General features: G+C 45.9%; 1 protein-coding gene across 1 annotated transcript in view; it reads left to right on the top strand.

Annotated features, from left to right (window-relative positions):
- The window catches only part of ITGB5 (integrin subunit beta 5), a 113,300-nt gene that overhangs the window by 48,641 nt on the left and 42,359 nt on the right, over positions 1-22,300 (top strand). Inside the window, exons 6-10 of the mRNA XM_015406456.1 lie at positions 1,716-1,877; positions 4,600-4,695; positions 5,358-5,447; positions 11,085-11,219; positions 17,452-17,881. Coding sequence (XP_015261942.1) covers positions 1,716-1,877; positions 4,600-4,695; positions 5,358-5,447; positions 11,085-11,219; positions 17,452-17,881 — 913 coding nt within the window. The remainder of the gene's footprint in view (positions 1-1,715; positions 1,878-4,599; positions 4,696-5,357; positions 5,448-11,084; positions 11,220-17,451; positions 17,882-22,300) is intronic.

Raw genomic sequence — 22,300 nt, 5'->3', positions numbered from 1 at the left:
TACAGCGATGGGCTCCGCAGACAGGAGGTAAGTGTGATCGCGTTTCAGCCGGCATAAACTGCAACGGTTCCAACCGGTACAGTTTATGCCGGCTGAAACGCCCCCTCTGAACGCACCCTCAGTATCCTAAAACCAACAGCCTGATTGGCTGCCATTGTGCAACGGACCAATCATGGAAGGCTATGACTTTCAGCGGGAACAAACCCTGTTGGTCCTAAGCACTCGTGTATGATTGGACCTTACTATTCTAGGGGTGTGGTTTAGCCAGTTCCAAACTATATATAAGTTGGGGTTGTTCTGTGTGTTCTGTGTTCTGTTTTAATAAACTGAAATCACTGATTAAAGAAAGAGCTACCTAATCTTGAGTTACAACACTTTCATATAAGCTGGCATTTAAAGTAGGGCTTCACTGTCTGATTTGATACTTCTGAGAGATTCATATGGGACATGGTACTTCCTGAGATATCCAGCATCCTTAGAGTTTTAGAGGTAGATAAGCCTGGTCTCATACTATAGCTTACGACTGTTCCCCACCATTGCTTCCCGGGTTGGCAGGAGAAAAATGGGAAGGAAATGAGGTGTGTGTTTGTTCATCACTTCTGTTGAACTGGAAGTGAAATCATTATGTTGGGAGGTGACACTCTAGGATTCACCCAGAACTCTTTGGTTTAACCATAGAGTATTGGGCAAACCCTAGAGTATCACTTCCCAGTGTAATGATAGCTAAATTCGAGTCCCGTAGTAAAAGGTGAAAGATTTATATGATCTGAAGAGAAACCAGAGATTCAAGTCTATTAGCACCTTAGAGACCAAAAAGATTTTCAAGGTATAAGCTTTTGAGAGTCAGCGTTCCCTTCTAGATCATTTTCATAAGTAATCCCACATAGAGGGCCTTACAGTAGTTAACATAGAGGCCACCAAGGCATGAAGAGCGTAATAAATATGCTTCCTATGTAAACAGTGCTTCTGTCTTGGATGTGTGTGTAGGGTGTGTGGTAAACATTGCTCAGTGTCTTTTTTGTCACAATTTGTATGATAAGGGCTCTTTTCATAGCAGGAACTCCTTTGCATATTAGGCGACACACCCCTAATGTAGCCAATCCTCCAAGAGCTTACAGTAGCCCCTGTAAGAAGAGCTCTGTAAGCTCTTGGAGGATTGGCTACATTAGGGGTGTGTCGCCTAATATGCAAAGGAGTTCCTGCTACAAAAAGAGCCCTGAAGGCATGTCAGGACTGCATCTATTTGGCTAAGTGTCAGTTTTGGTGGCCTGCACACATTTATAAAATAGGCCTCTGTGGTAACTGAAACACAGCATTCTTCTTAAATGTCCCGTCACAGTTGCTTCTCATCAGATGCCTTGGCAGAAGTTCCATTGCTGGCAAAACAAACTGTTGTCAGCCTAATGAAAGGATAATATATTTATTACTTCCCAGGAAGGGGGATTGTGTCCTGCTTTGTGCAGAAGAAATCAAAGACTGCATTGGTGTGTTGCACCTGCTGTAAATAACTTCTCATATGTGAATATTTGGGGTTTTTTTCTCTTGAATTTGGGTTTTCTGTGGGGAATGTGAAGAGTCCTGATGATATTATTGTTTCCTGTAAAGTTGATCATAGTGATAAGTATCTCTTGGTGGAATGGTTTGGTGAAGGGAGAAACAGTTGACTCCTGGATGAAGACTGACAGAGTTCTTCTTTTGGTTTGGTTTCTGTGTAGAAGGAGATTGGGTGGCGGAAGGAGGCTTCTCACTTGCTCGTCTTCACTACAGATGATGTCCCACACATAGCTCTGGATGGGAAGCTGGGTGGATTGGTGCAGCCACACGACGGGCACTGTCACTTGAATGAGGCCAATGAATATACCGCATCCAGTCAGCTGGTAAGAATAAATTGCTGTCTCCTCTTCTTGCACCTTTTGCTGGCCAGCTTAACAACAGTTGCCTAGTTCTGTTGTGTCATTGTAAAACTAATTCTTCTCATTATTATTACTAACTTAAAAGAACAAAGTGCAGAGCTGGCGATATCAGAAAAGACAAACTGTCCACAGCATTATTGAGTTTATTAGTTTATTCCCTTCTTCCCAGGGTGGATTTGAATTAAATCAAATTGATTTAAATCGTGATTTTAATCACTAGTCAGTAAGACTCAATTTAAATTGTGGTTTTCTACATAAAGGCTCATTCTTGCTGGCCTTCATATTTACATCGCAGATGGCGGTTTCATTTTAGTATAATAACTTTTCAGATTAGTTTTAGTTGTATCTGAAAATTAAAGATTGGTTATTTACCACATGAAATAGAAAATTATGACATCATTGCAGGGTGAACTGTCTCCTGTTTAATAGGCGAATCATTCATATTTGGACAACTTTTCTGCTGTACTTTACTGGAAGGAGAAAAATAATCAGTAACAATAACTATTTAAATAGTTTTATTTAACTAAAACAATAACATTATATAGCGTATGTATTCTTGTATTTGCTTAAACATCCATGAGGATACATTCACAAAGATCTCAAGATTTCTGGAGTATTCTGCTGAAAAAGTTTCACTTTCATTTGTACTGCTTGCCCCTCCCTCCTCAGCTTGGCTCTTAACATTTCCTCCTTATCCAGACCTATTCCACCCCAAAGAATCTTATATTCAGTGAACTTCTTGAAACTTAGCACTTAAGAGATAAGGGCAGGGCTTTTTTTGTAGAAGAAGCCCAGCAGGAACTCATTAGCATAACAAGCCACACCCAACAGCAGAAACTCATTAGCATTAGGCCACACCCCTAAATCCCTCCCCGATCCTTCCAGGCCCCCCCCTGGCCAGCCCACCTCGGAGTCGCCGGGGGGGTCACTCTCTAGTCCTTTCCTCTGTAGCCACGCACGCAGTGGTTTTGGCTGTAGTGGGCATGACCAACTCTGAAGCCAGCCGGAACTCCATTCCTGCGCGTTCCTGCCCAAAAATAGCCCTGCATAAGGGGTTGATTCTGTATGCATAGTTTCGCAGAGGACCAATAGGACTGAGGTTTCTTAACTCTGTATGTTTATTTTATAACATATTTGCTGTGAAGAAGGGGCATGTGATCTCTGCAGACACAAATTCAGTTTTGAGAACTGTAAAACCAAGCATCTGTGATAATATCTTCTAGATAGAAAAACTGCCCAATAATAATTGTGAATGGATTAATGGGATTCATTTACCAAAAATAAATATTAAACATTGTATGAATATACAACCTCATGTTACATCATTAAAAACTAATCCTTATTTCATGACCTTTGGACTAGAAAACTTTCTTTAGATAGATTTTTCCTTAAAAAGCATTTTATTTTAAAAATCAAATTTAAATTAAAAAATTTGATTTTTAAAAAATCAGATTTTAATTTTTTTGGGGGGGGGAATCATTGATTTTTTATCCACCCTACTTCTTTCCCGTTGGGGACTCAAAGTGGCTTGCAGTCCAGAAAACAAAAACTTATGATGGAAACAAACAGGAAAAGGGTTGGAAGGCTTCAAAAGGAAACGTGCTAATTCCTTTTAAGATAGTTTATATAGTATCCTGATGTTAAGCATCTTGGAGTTCCACAGAACTACTGAGATTGTTATGACTAAACCAATTTTAAGGATGGTTTTTAGAATAGCACAAATGCAGGCTGCACAATTACTAAATCCCATCTTTCCTCCCGATATTTTTTTCCCAGCATTGGAGAGAGGTGGCAAAAGACATAGCTGCTGTTATTGCAAAGATTGCATCAGTGCTACCTCTTTCTACCAGCTGAAAGGAATTTGTCCTTTGTAAGCATGTGAGGTATGCATGTGCTGCTTGTACTTCATTTCAGGACAGAACTATGCAATTTACTTGGTGTCAGAACACTTCCAGTGGCAGCTGCCCCTTTCTGGTGAAGCAAATTTCCAGCATGGGTTTCGCAGCTCTGCCTGCTACTTCTGTGTTCTTGTAGATATTGGCAGAACAAAATAAATTTTGAGGTTTTGGCATGAATCTGCAGAAAGGGCTGCAGAGAGTTTCCCAGCTTTCTGACTGCAATTATCCTTTGCTCTTGCATAGCTAAAGTTGTTTTAGTGGGCCGAGCAAATTATGAATACCGATTATTGTTGTGCCCCTTAATGAAGATGTTGGAAAGCACGCCTTGACTGGCTGTCTTATGACAGTGGGCTGGAGCCATCACATAGAAGTATCCTTTGTTTTTCTGAATGAACAAATGAAGATGTTGGAAAGCACGCCTTGACTTGGCTGTCTTATGACAGTGGGCTGGAGTCATCACATTGAACAAAACAAACAAATGTACATCTTCCTTGATCATTCCTGCAATTGTTGTATTAGTATGAAAATGACATAAAGAGGTAAGCCTACAAGCCATTTGGCATTTGAAATCACTCCACTTTCCAATATAGAGGAAAGATGGACTCACAGTCTAGCTATATCTGAAGAAGTGAGCAGTCACACGTGAAAGCCTACCACAAATTTTGTTAGTCTTTAAGGTGCTACTGGACTCCAACTCTTTTCTACTTTGTGATATACACTAGCAGATTGTTTTTAAAAAGGTTCAGAACAGTTGTAACCTCTTCTTGATGTCTCTTGTTTCTCCCCAGGACTATCCTTCTCTTGCACTTCTGGGAGAGAAACTAGCTGAGAACAATATCCACCTAATTTTTGCAGTCACAAAAAGCCACTATGTTCTTTACAAGGTAAGTCCTAGGGAAGGACCAGAGGAGAACAGTTTCTGCTACGTGGTGGAGAAGGGGTCCTTTCCCCTTTCCTTCTTATGCAAAGTGTTACTGGTCTGGTGATTGGGGAAAGGTAGGAGCCGCTCAAAATAAAAACCAAAAATCTATACTTGTGCATTAAAGCCAGGAGACTCTTCTGTGCAACTTAACTGCTTCTTTCCCATGTCTTGTCCCTAATTCATTTCCAGTTAATTTCAAAGTGCAGTTTCAGTGAAAAGCAATAAGCTTCTTAAAGTAACAGATAAATGTCAGTGATCACGAGGGCACCTAAAATAGCTGTGAATTTAATCCTTATCTTCGGAACATTGCCAGGCTGAAATGTATTCAGCCCAACCTGTGTTAACTTAATCTTATTACTTAAGAATTGAACTGTATTACTGCAGGGCCTCAAACACCATTATTTCAAAGAATTTCCCCCTGTTCATTCCCATTAGTTTATCTGTATCTAATGTATTTTTATTGTATTCTGGAAAGAGGATTAATATATTCTGGAAAGAGGATTCTATTGGTACCAACGTTCCCTGTTTTCATAAACACTGATTAGTTATGTTGATGAAACTCAGGGCAAAGTGTTTCTTTGATTCAGTAACGTGTATTCTCTGTGTGTATATTTCTTTTAAAAGAACCTTACGGCCTTAATCCCTGGAACAACAGTAGAGATTTTATACCAAGACTCCAGGAATATTATTCAACTCATAGTCAAGGCCTATAATGTAAGTCTCCTTTTTCATTTAATGATCCATTTCATGGCTTTCTTACTGCAGTGTGAATGGTAAAACTGTGGTTCAGTTCCTTGTTGTTTACTCCACCTAAATTTGACTATTGTGCTGTTTTGAATCTCTAAGCAGAAGACTGCCTTTCAAATCCCCCCTTCTCTTTTCCTTTTTCAATAATGTCTAAGAACTTTTTACATTACCTCTGCACCCTAGAGCTCTTGTCAGGGCTCTTCTCTGTGCTGTGAAGCTAATTTCAGGAAATCTTCAGCCTTTTGGAAGAGCCCACCCTGCAGTTCTCACTATGCCAACAAGATTTATTTATTTATTAGATTTATGCCCCACCCTCCCTAGCGGGCTCAGGGCGGCTAACAACAGAGGCAATTGCCAGAACAACAGTTAAAACAACATAAAAACAATCATGAAACAGTATAAAACAATCATTAAGTAAAGTGCGGTCCTCTTGATGTTAAATTTTCTTAATCCAAGATGAGTTCCAATTTGTCAACCTAACCTGACAACATACACTCTTCAGTTCACTAGGCGTCTGCCCAGTGCCGGCTCACCTCCAGATCTAATCCACCGTCGAAGATGGCAGCTCGGTGGTGGTACAGCGACGGTGGCGGCTCCTATGCAAAGGTCTGGTGGAAGAGCTCCGTCTTGCAGTCCCTGCGGAACTGCGCCAGGTCCCACAGGGCCCGAACCTGCTCTGGGAGCTCATTCCACCAGACAGGAGCCGCCGCCGAAAAAGCCCTGGCCCTAGTTGCAGCCAGCTTGATGTCCTTGGGGCCGGGAACCACCAATAGGTGCCGCGACCCCAACCGTAGAGCTCTTGGGGAAACATATGGAGAAAGGCGGTCCCTTAGGTACGCTGGAAATTGCAGCAGCACTGGCATAGTAAAAGCCACAACGTGAGTTCCTCCAGCAAGGCCTGGCACCTTTCACATTACCTTTGGCTGCTCCAGAAAGGATATACACTGCGGTATCTCTCATACGGAAAAGATAATGTTAGAAGGAGCCAGCTTGTGTGGAAAGGAGACATGCTGCAAGGAGCCCTAAGTCATACTTAGGCAATAAATGTCATAAATAAGTGATACATTATGTTACTGGCATGATTACTCCCACAAGATTGTCTGCTGAAGGGTGTCTCCCATATTGCCATACATTCGTTTAACCGAGTGGCCATGTAAGTACTTTCTGGATTAGTGGTTCCAATGGAGCGGGGTGGGATGGTGATGTGGGACATTTCAAAGATGTGAGAATCAGGAAGTCTTTGATGATGGCTTCCATTGAGTAATAATCCTAACCAGGGCTATTTTTGGGCAGGAACGCACAGGAACGGAGTTCTGGCTGGCTCTCAAGTTGGCCACGCCCAGCAGGAACTCATTAGCATAATAGGCCACACCCAGCAGCAGAAACTCATTCGGATTGGCTACAATTAGGGGTGTGTGGCCTAACATGCAAAAAGCCCTGGGTTTTGACAACAAACAAGGTAAAGAGAATAAGAAGCAAAAGGTGGGTGTGGCTAGATGACCACACTTCTGGTAACATGGGGGTGTGGCCTAATAGGCGAATGAGCTGTGCTGTCAGGGTGTGGCCTAATATGCTAATGAGTTTCTGCTGTTGGGTGTGGCCTATTATGCTAATGAGTTCATGCTGGGCTTTTTCTACAAAAAGAGCCCTGATCCTAACAAATCAAGCTACTAAATGGATTGAAAGTTTTACCTGGAGTTCGTAGTCAATAGAAAAGGTGAGAAGAACCCCGCTACACCGTATCATCCAGAACACCCGTAGGATCAAAAATACTATATAGTACCAGAACGGCATGGAAACCAGCCAAGTGTGAGTGGTTTTGCAGCAGTGACAGTCAAGTGAACATACAATCATCAGCTCCTTAATACTTTGCTCCTGGGAGGATTGGGGTGGTGGGGGTGGTGACTGTAGGGCAACCACACACCTAAATCTTGCCATTTGAATTCTCAGTATTGTCAGACATTTCCTCCCTGGTCTTGGTCAAATCTGTTTGTGCCCCAGTTACTTATATACAAAGTGGTGTCAGGAATGCTTTATTCACGTCTGCCATTTTGCATACAGCTTCTTCTAGATTAGATATGTTATACTGCAGGCTGTGGAAGGTCAGTAGTTCAGCAGTTCGAGACCCGGGTGCGCCGCATGACGGAGTGAGCTCCCGTCTCTAGTTCCAGCTCCTGCCAACCTAGCAGTTCAAAAGCAAGAAATTGCAAGTAGATAAATAGGTACCACTTTGGTGGGAAGGTAACAGCGTTCCGTGCAACTTGGTGTTTAGTCAGGCCGGCCACATGACCACGGAAACGTCTTCGGACAGCGCTGGCTCTTCGGCTTTGAAATGGAGATGAGCACCGCAACCCTAGAGTTGGATTCGACTGGCTTTTGAGCAAGGGAACCTTTACCTTTACCTTTATGGTCATAAAGTATTCTTGGTATAATGTGGTATCTACGACTGTTAGCTTTGATTACACTTTGACCATTCAGCAAGTCTCAAACAAGTAGGAACCAACATAAAATTGTCAATAGAGAAGTGTTTTCAGTGTTGGTAAGAAGTCAAGGCAACCTGAGCACTCCATAAACATATCACAAAAGAAGGTACCGGTGGCATCCAGATGGTGAGAAAACTGAGCTTGTGGTATATCAGGAACTATCAGGGGTCATTTCCTGCTGGAGCACAGCTCCGGCAGTAAACAGCCCAGGGGGTGGGCACATGCAACAAAACCCGCCCCCTGCTCCCAGCAGCCCCAGGCCACAAGGAGCAAGAAGCAGCCAGGTAAGTTGCAGTGGGTGTTGCCTTCTAACACACTTCCAGTGATGTCAGGGTGTGTGGCATATGCAAATAAGTTATGCTAATGAGTTATGCTAATGAGCTCCTGCACCTCTTTTTCTACGAAATGACCCCTGGGAACTGCAGTATATGAACCAATATTTTTTGCACAGCTGATTCTCTTTGACTTAAATTGTTTCTTTCTGCTTTGCACTGATGGATTTCTGGTAATTTTTGTTTCTGCTTGTGGATCTTGTGCCGAATTTCTGTTGCATGCGAGGAGATATATTGTGCCAATCCCTACATTGAACAAGGAGGTGTTGTCAGAAAGCTTACTAATCAGTCACGTTATGGGTTCCTGTAACTGCTCAGCTTCAGTTTTTGTGGAAATACTGGTTTCCCTTTTGTCCTTAAAGTTACGTGTTGGGGCAGAGCAAAGGCATGAAATTCTTTTTGCTTTGGGAGACTGAAGCCGGGGTGGAAGTGCTCACAAGTGACTGCTGCATTTTGTGCTACAAGCATTATTAATCTGGGCTATATTTCTACTGGTGTAAATGTGTATTTGACAAATTCTGAGAAATCACTAATGCAGTTCCTGAGTCTGTATTGGAGTAGCCTATTGTTAGTAGTTCTAACAATTTCATATTTTGGCTTGAATCTCTGGTTATTGGTTCCTCAGGGAAATCGGGTTTCTTGAATGCATTCTCTATGTTGTTTCAAGTCAGCTAAGTAGTGTTCCAGAATGTTTATACTTCCTTTAGATGACTTCTCCCCCCCCCCCAAATGCCCGTGTTGTACTTTTAGCCTCTACCCATGAACATAAGAACATAAAAGAAGCCAATGTTGGATCAGGCCAATGGTCCATCCAGTCCAATACCCTGTGTCACACAGTGGCCAAAAATACCAGGCGCCATCAGGAGGTCTCAGTGGGGCCAGGACACTAGAAGCCCTCCCACTGTTGCCTCCCCAAGCACCAAGAATACAGAGCATCACTTGCCCCAGACTGAGAGTTCCTATCTATACCTTGTGGCTAATAGCCACTGATGGATCTCTACTCCATATGTTTATCCAGTTCCCTCTTGAAGTCGTCCATGATTGTAGCCGCCACCACCTCCTGTGGCTCCGCTCCTGTGTGCTCCCACAGGAAATGACCCCTGATAATACTAGAGAAGGCACCAGAGATTTAGCTAGAAGGTATGCTGTGGTTCAGGGCACAATAATTTCTATTTTGAAATACTCTATATTTCTTTTTTAAAAAATATCCTGTCCTTCTCCCAGCAGTTTACATGGTTCTCTTTCCTTCCATTTTATCTTCCCAACAGCCCTGTGAAGTAGGTTAGGCTGAGAGAAAGCAGCTAGCTCAGGTCACCCAGGGACCTTCACGGTTGAGCGGGGATTTGAACCTGGGTCTTCTGGATCCTAGACTGATGCTCTAACCACTCTACCACACTAGGGCTCATATTCTGTTTGCATACATTGAAGTGATGTAGGACCATATGATAATAACAAATTATTAAATGAAAACTAGATACATTTAAATAAGAGAGAATAGAAAATCCGAACTTTTTACAGTACGGTTACTACTGTCATAATAAAGGATCAGCCACACTGTTTAACCTTGTGTCTTCTTTATTTGGAGAACTGGTTGAGTACTGCTTTCTTACAACACTGTAGTGTTGGTAATGGAGAAGTACAAGAGGGTATGAGTGTGAAATTTCATAGAGGATGTGTATGAATATAGGTATTGCGTAGGTTCCAGACAATCAACATGGGGCATAGCGGTTGGGTTTATTTGTTCAGTGTAGTTTCTTTTAGGGAGAAATACAAAAGGAATATATAAGGATTTAAACCTTGCTTTTGCACCTATAGTTGGATAATCTCCATTGCTCCATAGACAGATATTCTTCTGGCCAGCTACTAAGGTAAAACAGTGTGCACTATCCGATCCCAAATCATGCTGTTTTAAGGACAACCTGGTTACTGACTACTTGTTTCTCCTTAAGAACATCATAGTGACTTGGTTCCAACCTTCCTCCAAGAAGCCTTCCTCCAGCTTAAGGAGTCTTCCTCTAACTTCATGTGAAGGAAGAACCACATGTTCAGAGTCTGGAGGAAGGCTTCAGGCTTTTCTTAGTGGAATGGTAAGATCCTCCCCAGTAACTTCTGAGGAGCAGCCATGCTAGTCTGTTACATCAAAATTAAGCAGATGTGCAGTAGCACTTTAAAGGCTAAGAAGATTTATTCTAAGTTTTTGTGAGGCAGAGCTAAAAGTTCATCAGATGCATATAGCTGATACCGACATATGCACCATGCATCTAATGAAGTGAGCTCTGTTTAATTTAGGTCTGTCATCTCCTCCTTCTGTGCATATCATTTCTTTCCTCTTTTATTCTGTCTAGAAGGCTGACTAGACATATGTATTGATTTAATTCATTCGGACCTCAAAGGAAGCTGTGTAGTATCGCATCATTATTTTTTTCTTTCCCAGAGAAAAGTTCTACTGCTATTGAATGTGTGAATCCAATCTTTTTTTTTCTCTCCAAGTGGTTTGTTGCTCGCCTCCTTTTCACAGGGTCAAAGCACCCACATGACTGAGTGATCAGCTAATGTTTTCAATTTGACAGAGTTCTGGCCTAACTGGAGTTATGGCTTCCTGCCATAACAGGTCTATAATGAGAAATAAGAAAAGTTCTGTATCATTATACTGTTTCATGTAATTTTTAGGACCTTTTTTATGCCCACAGAATATATTTGGGTGTTAAATAATGAACAGAACCATGAGATGAAGGAGAGAAAAAATGATATCTGATGGGACTTTCTCTGTTTGTTTTTTTCCCTTCTAGAGCATTCGTTCTAAAGTAGAGTTAACTGTCTGGGACAGTCCTGAGGATCTCAACCTTGCTTTTACAGCCACATGTCAGGATGGTTTGTCATACCCCAACGTCAGGAAGTGTGGTGATCTTCAAATAGGAGACACAGTGAGTTTGTTGTGTCATCCCCCACGATTAGATAAGAAATTATGTGGAAGGTTTATGTGTGGGCCCGCAGGCTGCTAAAAGGTGATATTTAGTGCAGTGTAGTATTTTAAGTTTAAAAGAGTTGCTTCCTGTTCAAAGGGATTGGAAGGTCTCAAACAAAGATGAAATCATGTTGGTGAATTTCCTTAGCAACTGCTTGGAAAACCATCATGTTATCCTAGTGTTAGGCTTCAAAGGGGGGCAGTATACAGGGATGGGCACAAACCTCGTCACAAACCTAAGTTTGTCACAAAAATCGCCCAGTTCATGGTTCGTGAGCTGCAATTTGCGAGATGGCATCTCCCATGAACCTCCCACTAACCGCCATGTTTTTACAGAGGCTCATGCAGTTTGTGTAGGTCAGGGGTGTCAAACATAAGGCCCGGGAACTGGAACCGATCCGTACAGGGCTCTTGTGCGGCCCGCGAGCAACTAGTGCAAAGGAGGGAATAGGAGACTGCTCGGGGGAGTGGGTGGAGCCAAGCACAGCGGAACAACCTTGTCTGTAGCAGTCAAGCAGTGTGGGTTCGTCTGCCCAGTGCCACTCCTAGCTCTCCTATCCACCCGTGTGGGTATTCTGCACCCCCTTGCAGTGAGGCTACAACAGCTCTCAGCTTACTAGTTGCTGTCCTTTATACAGTTTATATCTCCGGTACCTGGCATTACGGTTTATGGCACACACGGCCCAGCCTGACAAAGTGACATTTGTGGCAGATCCGGCCCTCGTAGCAAATGAGTTAGACACCTCTGGTGTGGGTGGTTCATGGGACAGACATGCCGGCGCCAATCAATTAATTGCCGGGGTCCTTTCATAGAAAAAGAGCTAGGGAAACTCATTAGCATAACTCATTAGCATATGCCACACCCCCTGACATCACCGGAAGTGTGTCATAAGGCCACACCCCCTGACATCACTGGAAATGTGTCATAAGGCCACACACCCCGCCCCCAACGGTCCCGGCCGCCACTGCCGGACTTGCAGCTCCACTGCCGAGCCCCATGAGGGGCCTGGCGGTGGATTTGCAAGGACGGCGGGAGTGCGAGGAAGCCCCGCGAAGCCCCTCCCTGGCCCCAGGCAGGCAGGGGTGGGGAGAGGCAGGGAGGAAGCAACTTACCCTCCCTCTTCTCCTGCCTCCTCCTGGCTGAATGAGGGCCGGAAGCGGGGCGGCCGGAAGCAGGGGGCGGGGCTTCGTCATGTGCCCAGCCCCCCGTACCTCACCTGGGGGAACTGCGTTCCCCCACGTTCCCCCCCGAAATGACCTCTGCATGGGGGATGGACTTCTGTAGCCGTTCTGTGGCCCTGTTTAAACCAACAGTGGCCCTCCAAAGCTCGACAGGCAGCGCTGGCTGCCAGCAAGAGAGCTCCCATTCTGCTCTGTGGAATAGAGATATATCCCCAGCACACACAGAGCTGTTTTTACTTGGCTGGCAGCAGGCAGGCAGAGAGAGTGTTAGAGCCAGAGAGGGAAGGGAACTGGCAGTCATTCCTCAGTGTGAAAATAGTGTGGTTGGGGGTGTTTGGTGCCCGCTTACTCAGGGCTCGGAGTCACCACCTGTCCCTCCGCTAGAGCCAAGCAGAGGGGCTAAGCCAGTGGGTGCCTCTGCTGAGGACCCGCCCTCCCACCTCATTGTCAACACCCCTCTATGCCATGAGGGTGAGAGTGGGGGAGAGGGGTGCCTGTCGTGGGGGGAAGAAGTCCACCCCCCCCATACCACAGGCCCCCGTCCCTGTGGAACAAGCCAGTCCTGCCAGACCACTGGTGCCCAGCTGTACTGGAGTGTCACCAGGCTCCATGCTAGCCTGAGGGAGTGGGTGGGCATGGGTGACATGGTCCATGGCTACATGGTCACGGATGCTGATGCCAACATGCTAGCGGTGGTGAAGGCTGTGCACCTCAAGGGCAATGAGTGCCTGCGTGACACCCTGCACTTGGGGGTGAGGGATGCTCTTGGGCTGGGGAGCAGTGCCAAGCCAACCTGGGATGTGGCCACACTTGAGACACACTCCTTGTTGGAGACCTGACAGCGCCTGACTGCTGACTTCTCTCAGAGTATCAAGTCTGCCCACCAGCTGCTCGAGAGGCAGGTGGAGGTGGGGAGCCTGAACACTGGCTCATACAGGACATGCCCACCCGCTGAAACTCCATCTCATCAAACTTGGAGGGCAGGTAGAGGGGCATTCCAGGGAGGTCTGTGAGTTAGATATCTCTAGCTTGCAGGAGAGCTATTTGACACACTCCTTCTGAACCTCCCGAACATCACCATGTCTACAAGGTGGAGGTGGGTGGGTGATCGCCTCCTGGGCCCGAGGGGAAGGGTTGGCCACCCCTAGAATCCATCTCCACCATGAGGAGGTGGGCAAGTGACCACCCAAACAAAACCCTGTCACCAGGGTGTGTGTGCAGGTGAATGCCCCCCAGGCCCAAGGGAAAGTATGGCAGGCCATCCCCAAACAAAACCTTTTCACCGGGGGAGGCGTATGGGTGACCACCTCCCAGGCCCAAGGGGAAGTTTTGGCCACCCCACAGTCCATCCCCAGAACAAGAAGGTGGGAAGTGTGGCCCAAGGGGGAGTGTGGTGGGCCACCCCCCAAAACCCTGTCACCAGGGGGAGGTGGGCAGGTGACCGCCTCCCTGGCCCGAGGAGAAGGATTGCCCATCTGCAGCAACAATGTTTACGATGAGGAGGTGGGCAGTAGTCAGTCCCCCCCCAGCCAATCCTCACCAAACTTGGAGGGCAGGTAGAGGGGCATCCCGAGGAGGTCTGTGAGTTAGATGCCTCTAGCTTGCAGGGGGGCTGATTAACACAGTCCTCCTGAACCTGAGGCTGTGATTTCCCCAAAGTGCACTTTCCTGGGGCACCTGCTTTGGGGGGCGCTACTTACCCCCCCTGCCAATCCTCAACAAACTTGGAGGGACACTAGAGGGGTATCCCAGGAAGGTCCTCTGTGAGTTTGATGCTTCTAGCTTTTAGGGGGTCCGTTCAATGCCGTCCTGAACCTGCGGCTGTGATTTCCCTAGAGAGCACTTTCCTGGGGCACTTACTTTGAGGGGCTGTAACTTGACTCCCCTAAATCCAATCCTTACCAAACTTGGAGGGCCAGTAGAGGAGAGTCATCTGGAGACCTGCTGTGAGATTGGTATTTCTAGCCCACAGGGGGGGCTGTTCTGCCGCATCACGGACCTCACAAAATGGACCAGTTTGGTAAACTGGAAGTTTTGCGAAGGCCCATGGTTCGTGAGACCCCCACGAACTGGGATGAATATATTGTTTGTCTTAGGGAGCACTTGCAAGTTTGATTCTTTAACCAGCCTTGTCAGATCTCTATGGCACTTTTCCCTCTGTCACTTAAAGAGGGTAAGAAATTAAAGTGGTAAGAGAACTGAAGACACGAGTGCGCCTTTTTAAAGTTACTTACTAGCCAGGGCGTAAGGAGCTGCGGTCGCTCAAGTGGTTAAGATGCTGAACTGCAGGCTGTGGAAGGTCAGTAGTTCAGCAGTTCGAGACCCGGGTGCGCCGCATGACGGAGTGAGCTCCCGTCTCTAGTTCCAGATCCTGCCAACCTAGCAGTTCGAAAGCAAGAAATTGCAAGTAGATAAATAGGTACCACTTCAGTGGGAAGGTAACAGCGTTCCATGCGCCTCGGCGTTTAGTCATGCCGGCCACATGACCATGGAAAAGTCTTCAGACAGCGCTGGCTCTTCGGCTATGAAACGGAGATGAGCGCCGCAACCCTAGAGTCGGATTCGACTGGCTTTCGAGCAAGGGAACCTTTACCTTTTACTAGCCAGGGCATTTATGTAACCCATTTTTTAAAAAACTTCATTGAAGTTGCACGATGTATGTTTTTGTATAGAGCTGAAGCCATGAATTCCTTGTTTTGAAAACCGGCAACTCGCCCCGCCCCCATGCTGTTTCTTGAGTTGTCACTAAGATCTGGTGCGCAGATTAGCCAAGAATATGGTTTTTGCTCACAGTGGGATGTGGGAGCAAACTAGGGGCTTGTGCCCTTTCTTCTCTACATGTACAACTTTCTGTGTGAACCGTGGCCTACATGTGTGAACATCTATGTGAGCATTTCCTGTTCATGCAAACTATATGTCGCCCCTCCCCAAAGGAGTGGATAAACGGCATGAATCGGGCTCTGGTGTCATAGACGCCTTCAGCACAATGGTCTGTTCTTAACAGGTTTATGGTTAATCGTATAGGAGAGCAGCAGTTGACAGATGTTAACATTGTTCCTTTGTAAAAGATACCGCTGGAATTGTTGTCCTTTGATTTTGCTCTTGGGAAACCTTTGACAGTGCTTGTAATCCAGGGGCTTTTCAAGGATCCTTTCTGATCTGTTTTTCTCCACGCTGTTCCTTCAATCCTCCCTCCCATGCCTTGTGAGTTGAGTTTCTCTGGCCCTCTTTCCGGAAACCGGTGTTTCTGTTAGGCAAAACTTGCAGCTGAGTTACCATCTGCATGCTGCCATCTGGCATTCAGGAGCAGAGCCGGCTACGTTCCAATAAAGCAGAGCATTTGCAGGGACTCTTTGAAAGGGGCAGGAGGCTCCCCCCGCCTTGTATTTTTTGAAACTAAAAGGAGGATTCAGTGCCCGAGAAAGAGGCTTACAGATAAACATGAAAAGGTGTTGATGCCTCACATCTACATCCCTGTTTTCAAATTTGCCAAATAATTTCTTCATCCCGTTTCTGTCACTGGTTTATAAGGATGGACCTCCAAGCCTGTCCCCTTTTATTTAAATCAGCAGCACCGTCTCATTCTCCAACCAGCTTGCAAATGTGTGCTCCTGAAAGAGGAAACACTGATTTGTAGTCCAAGCCACCGGCCTTCGCTTCATATGGAGGGAAGTGTTTTGTACTGGCCTTAGTTTTTTTTATCATTGCTGAATTTATCAACGTTACAATAAAAAATGCCACGTGTTTTGACGCGGCCCTGTCTTTTGGCATAGAGAAAGGAAATGTCAGCCTACATTTTATTGCCTCCCTTCCCTACTCAAAGGGCCGTATTATATTCTTCACATGCATTCGGCGTTAACTTGACTGCATGTCAAAATCAGCAGTGTGCTTTCCAAAAGCAGTCTGTTTGGGGAATCAACACGTCCTCAAGTACTGAGCAATTAACAGCTTTGAATGGACAATCATTGGCCGGGGTGAGCAATAAGAATGACCTCTCTTGTCGTGCTACAGGGTACAAGCCCCAATACTGCATTAGTAGTGTGATGGTTGTATAAATATAATAGGAGAAAAGGGAGACTTGCTGTAGTGGAGGTAGCATTGCTGCAGATGTGAAGCTTATTTCCTTCCTAGGGAGGGAGGGAGGGAGGGAGGGAGGGAGGAAGGAAGGAAGGAAGGAAGGAAGGAAGGAAGGAAGGAAGGAAGGAAGGAAGGAAGGAAGTGTTGCCACAGTGGAACTTACTTTAAACTGGGGAGGGGATCTAATTGGAATATTTTCCTTGAATACTTTACTTAAAATAGTAGGGAATTCCTGAAGAGGAAGAGTCTCTGCATGCTGGTTTCTGCCTTGTGAGTTGGGCTGTACATATGTCCAGGGCTCTTTTTGTTGAAAAAGCCCAGCAGGAACTCATTAGCATAATAGGCCACACCCAACAGCAGGAACTCATTAGCATATTGGGCCACACACCTGACAGCACAGCTCATTAGCACATTAGGCCACACCCACATGTTACCAGAAGTGTGGTTATCCAGCCACACCCACCTTTTGCTTGTTATTCTGTTTACCTTGTTTGTTGTCAAAACCCAGGGCCTTTTTTTGTAGCAGGAACTCCTTTGCATGTTAGGCCACACACCCCTAATGTAGCCAGTCCTAATGAGTTCCTGCTGTTGGGTGTGGCCTATTATGCTAATGAGTTCCTGCTGGGCGTGGCCAACTCGGGAGCCAGCTGGAACTCCGTTCCTGTGTGTTCCTGCCCAAAAATAGCCCTGCATATGTCTGTATACGTTTCTGTGCTGTGAAGCATGTGGACATGCAATCTGAAATTCTAAAAATTTTGGCTCTGACTTCCAGTATGCATGTTTGGAATTTATTTATGTACAAGTACTTATCCTGAGCTGAGCTCTCCGTGGTTTGCAGTGATGGACAAATAATTCAGAGAATGGTTTGCTGCCTCTGACTCTCAGGCTTCCCAACCCATCTGATTTTCTTACCTCTCACTATCCCTGTATAGGTTTCCTTTGAAATATCAGTAGAAGCCCGGAGTTGCCCTGCTGAGAATACCTCACATACCTTCACAATCAAACCAGACTGGTTTCGGGACACACTCGAAGTGACTGTCACCTACAACTGCACATGTGGATGTACAAAACAGACTGAGCCAAGCAGCAGCAAGTGCAGCGGAAATGGCACTTATGTGTGTGGATTATGTGATTGTGACGCAGGCCATGTGGGAGCCAAGTGTGAATGCGAGGAAGGAGAGAGTGGGAACATGTACCAGAATATGTGCCGTGAGGCTGAAGGAAAACGTGTCTGCAGTGGCCGAGGGGAATGCTCTTGTAACCACTGTGTCTGCTACGAGAGTGAGTTTGGGAAGATCTACGGGTTATTCTGTGAATGCGACGACTTCTCCTGTGCAAGATATAAGGGTGTTCTCTGTTCAGGTAAGTGAGACCATGTGATATCAGTCACCTTGCCGAGGCTTTGGGAGACAATTGCTGCAATGCTTGGAAGTGAATCTGCATTACTTTCAGCAGGGGTCATTTCGTAGAAAAAGAGCTAGGGGAACTCATTAGCATAACTCATTAGCATATGCTACACCCCCTGCCATCACCGGAAGTGTGTCATAAGGCCACACCCACCACTCAGTTAGTCTTAGTCTTAAAGGTTAGTCTTAAAGGTGCTATTTGTTAGTCTTAAAGGTGCTATTTGAACTCTTGGACTATTTTGCAGCAACAGACTAACACAGCTACCTTGGGGAAGCTCCTGGATGGGGCTGGGAGTCCTTGCGGAGGCCACGTGGAGTGGCCTCGGCCAGGCAGAGGGGGAGGACGCCAACTTACCCTCTTGCTTCTTCCTCCTTCTGCAACAGAATGAGGCTGGAAGCAGGGGGTGGCTGGAAGAAGGGGGCGGGGCTTCGTCGTGTGCCCCGCCCCCTGCATCTTACTTAGGGGAACTGCGATCCCCTGTGATCCCCCCGAATCGACCTCTGACTTTCAGATCTCTCTCATCTAAACATTGGCGACTCGGTTCAGGGCCAAACTACGTGTTGCCTGTGAGTTGGGGTCGGGATTCCTCCCACCATGAGTTGGGTTGGGATTCCACCTGTGCAATGCGTGTGTGGATACCCACAGTGGGACAAATATGGCCCCCAGGGGCATTTTGGCCTTAGTTAAAATGGCGTGGGAGGAAAGGCTGAAGCCCCTCCCCACTCTTTTCATGCTCCTGAGTTGAATCTGGGGCATGCTTGGGAACATTAGTTTTGCAGCATCGTATCTGTCTGATGAAAGGACATGTGTTCAGCTTGCGTCACAGATTGGCTGCGGTCACACACACTAAGTAATCCATTTTCAATCCACTTTCAATGCACTTTCCAACTGGATTTTGCCAGTTCACACAGTAAAATCCAGTTGGAAAGTACACTGAAAGTGGATTGAAAGTAGATTAGTTAGTGTGTGTGAACGTAGCCGTAATGTGTAGTTTAGCCCCCAGATGACTGGTTAAAGTCACTATTGTACGAACACTGGAAAGTACCGATCGCTTTGTAAAGTGGTTTTTCTGTGATCTCTCTTTCACTTTGACATGGGTCCAGGTTATCTGCAAGACCTTGGTGTTCTTAGAATTCTTAACTACAAGCAAACCATGTCTGAGTTCTTCTCAAAGTTTAGGTGAATAGAGATTTAAGAGTTGCTTGCTTTTAAATCCATGCTAATGGGATCTGACCTGGTGGCTGCTGCCCATAAAAGACATGCTAGGGATTGTTGTGAAAGGGATTGAATCAAGACAGCCAGAATTGTAATGCCCTTGTTAGATCCCTGGAGGAAAAGCTAAGTCGTTTGGGGTTTTTTACTTTAGAGAAAAGTGATTAGGAGGGCATGGAAATGTTTACAAAATTAGGCATGGCTGGAGAAAGTAGATGGAGATTTTATTCTCCTTCTCCCAAAACATCAGGACTCTCAGGAACCAAGTGAAGTTGATGGGACATAGCTTTCAAAATGCAAAAGGAAATGCTTCTTCACTCAATGAGTAACTGATTTGTGGAATTCACTGCCATAGAATGTGGTGATAGCCAGTAGTTTAGTTGACTTTAAAAAGGGATTATACAAGTTCATGGAGAACAGGATAATCAGTGGCTGTTAGCCACAAAGACTAAATGGAACATCCATGTTTTGAGGGATTAATTCCCTAAATCGCTGTGCTGGGGGACATTGGCAAGGGCATTTGTTGTCTGGTTTTAGGCCTTCTGGTGGTGTCTCATTGGCCACTGTGTGAAGCAGGATGGTGGACCATGGGTCAATTCTAGCACAGATGCTTTTCTTAAGGAATGAAAGAAAAGAAAAAATGCTTATTAAAGCAGATATTATTTTAATGACTGTGTTCATTCCATTTGATTTCTATGTGTATCCTTGGTTCCCAGTGCAACATTTGAAGCCTATTCAGACAGATATCTCTATCTATGATGCCTTTAGGAAATACTTGAACTTAATGATCCACCGATAGCTTGTGCACAGCTGCCACCATTCAGCATACATCAGCAAGTTCTGTTTTTCCAATGCATGCCAATATGTGCAGAAGCCTGGTAGAGCAGAGTACAATTTTTCTAAGCCTGGTAGAGTACAGTTTTTCTAAGCCCTTTTCCCCACAACTACCTGAGGCCAGGTCTACCCCTGCAATGGAAAGGAGTGAGTAGACCTGGACTCCTCCGGAGGCCAGGTCTACCCCTGCAACGGGAAGGAGGGAGTAGACCTGGCCTCCTCTACCCCTGCAATGGGAAGTGGAGGTCCCCCTCTCCCGCGAGTATCGCGGGTCCCCCCCTTGTAGTTACTATTATCATCTTCCCCGCCACCTTTTTGTCATAAAACAACATAACAACACAGCCCCTCTCCCTCCCTGCTGAAAGATTTAAAGGGCTCTCCAGCTGATGGATGGGCCACATGCTCCCTGCCAATCATCTGAAGCCCTTTAAAACATTGTAGGAGGGGAGGGAGAGGGGTGGCCGAGGCTAGGGGGTGGGACTTGGAGGCATCCCAGTTCACCCCCAGAATGCCTCCCCAGTCCACCCCACCCAGAAGGATGAGGGGACCTGGCAAACCTATCTTCAGCATTCCAGGTAGAAACTCTGTTTAATCAGGTGCATTTTTAAATGAACATACTCTTTTGCTTTTTAATTTTTGCATACACACAGCTTTCCTTCAGTCATACAGGGAAGATCCTTGCACTGTGGTATCTTTGCTGAACCAACTTTTAAAACATTGATGCAGTCAATGAGAAGCCCCGTTGGGCAAAAGCCTCACTTGGACCTGGCCCACTTTTTATAAACGCTTGGCAGACACCAGGAAAGGTGTTGGCGGGTACCATGGTGCCCATGGGTGCCATGTTGGGGACCCCTAATTTGGGCAGTCATCAAGGGCAGCCCAGTGAATAAAGAACACTATGGTTGTTTAACTTTGTAGGTACAAATGTATGAACTGCTGTCACCAGTCATGGTTGAATAGAAGAAGTCGCAGCCCATTTGGTGGTGGAACTTCTTAAAGGGAAGCATGGTCTGTTGTGAGATGAGGTTAGGGTTGCCAACCTCCAGGTGGTGGCTGGAGATCTCCTGAGGTTACAACTGATCTTCAGGTCGTTCAAGGTGCGCAAGGTGATTAATGATGTTGCTGTTGATGTTGTATTGCCTAAAAATTTGCGTTCTCTGCATTCTGTATTTCACATGAGTTTGCTGAAGAAGGATCCTGGCACCTCTCCATGGAGGCCAACTGTTTCTCCCCCGCCTCCGATCATCCTTGAGGGGGATGAGCATTTTGAAATCGCTGATATCCTTGATTCCAAGCTGAAACGTGGTAAACTCTGGTACCTCATTGAATGGGTTGATTTCGGTCCCCAGCACCGCGAATGGGTGGAAGAAGGGGATATTCGGGCCCCTTACCTGCTTCGTTGTTTCCACAGGAAGTTCCCGGACAAACCGGGAGGTCTCCCGCCCAGCCCGGGAGGTCTCCCGCCCAACCCGGGAGGTGGTGGTTAAAGTGTGTTTTTGAGGGGGCAGTATGTCAGCAAGCTGCCATGGTGTTCTGTGTGACTTCTGGTTGTACATATGTGATCCCTGTCCCTGCCAGCTGACCTATGTGTTTGCCTGCTGTAATGCCAAAGTAAAACAACTGGAGGATGTGAGGGGGAGAGTATGCTTCGCTGCCAGCTTGTTATTTCTCAAGCCTGAGAACTGCACCTGTGTTGTGTCTACTGTTTGCCTGGTTCCCAAGATCTGAGCAAGGAACCGTTTTCTCCTGCCCGCCGGCGGGAACGTTATCCATTGGTTCTGTATCTAACTTGAATCCCTTTATCATGTCTGCCCTAACTGCTGGTCCCCAGTTCTAACAAAGAACGTGTTTGAGTGTCTTTCCAATGCTTTGAAATAAACTTTGCTTTCTTTGAAACGTGGATTTATTCTCGATGCTTGGGGATCCAACAGGTATTTCCCAACCCGGAGCTGGCAACCCTAAATGAGATACCTTTCCCAATAATCCTAAACTCTTGGAAATAATAGGATACCTTGAAATGTATGGAATTTAGTGCAGAGAAGAGCTCCTTTTAGAGCATAAGAGTTTTAATAGTGTGAGAAGAGGTAAAACAGTGCTGTGCCTCACATCCTGTTTTATCAGGCTACTAGGGAGCAAAGCCCGTTGTGGACGGAGACAACGGGCGCCTAGAAAGGTAGGGTGGGTGGGTGGAAGAAGAAAGAAAGAAAGGAAGGAATGTAGGAAGGAAGGAAGGAAGGGGGGAGAGAGAGAGGAAGGAAGGAAGGAGAAAGAAAGAGAGAGAAAGGAAGGAAGGAAGTGGGGGGGGGAGAGAAAGAAAGGAAGAAGGGG

Source organism: Gekko japonicus, unplaced genomic scaffold, assembly GCF_001447785.1.
Source record: "Gekko japonicus isolate JY-2015 unplaced genomic scaffold, Gekko_japonicus_V1.1 scaffold3551, whole genome shotgun sequence".
Taxonomy (NCBI): domain Eukaryota; kingdom Metazoa; phylum Chordata; class Lepidosauria; order Squamata; family Gekkonidae; genus Gekko; species Gekko japonicus.
The sequence above is the reverse complement of the archived record's forward strand: the minus strand, read 5'-3'. Positions and strand labels throughout refer to the sequence as shown.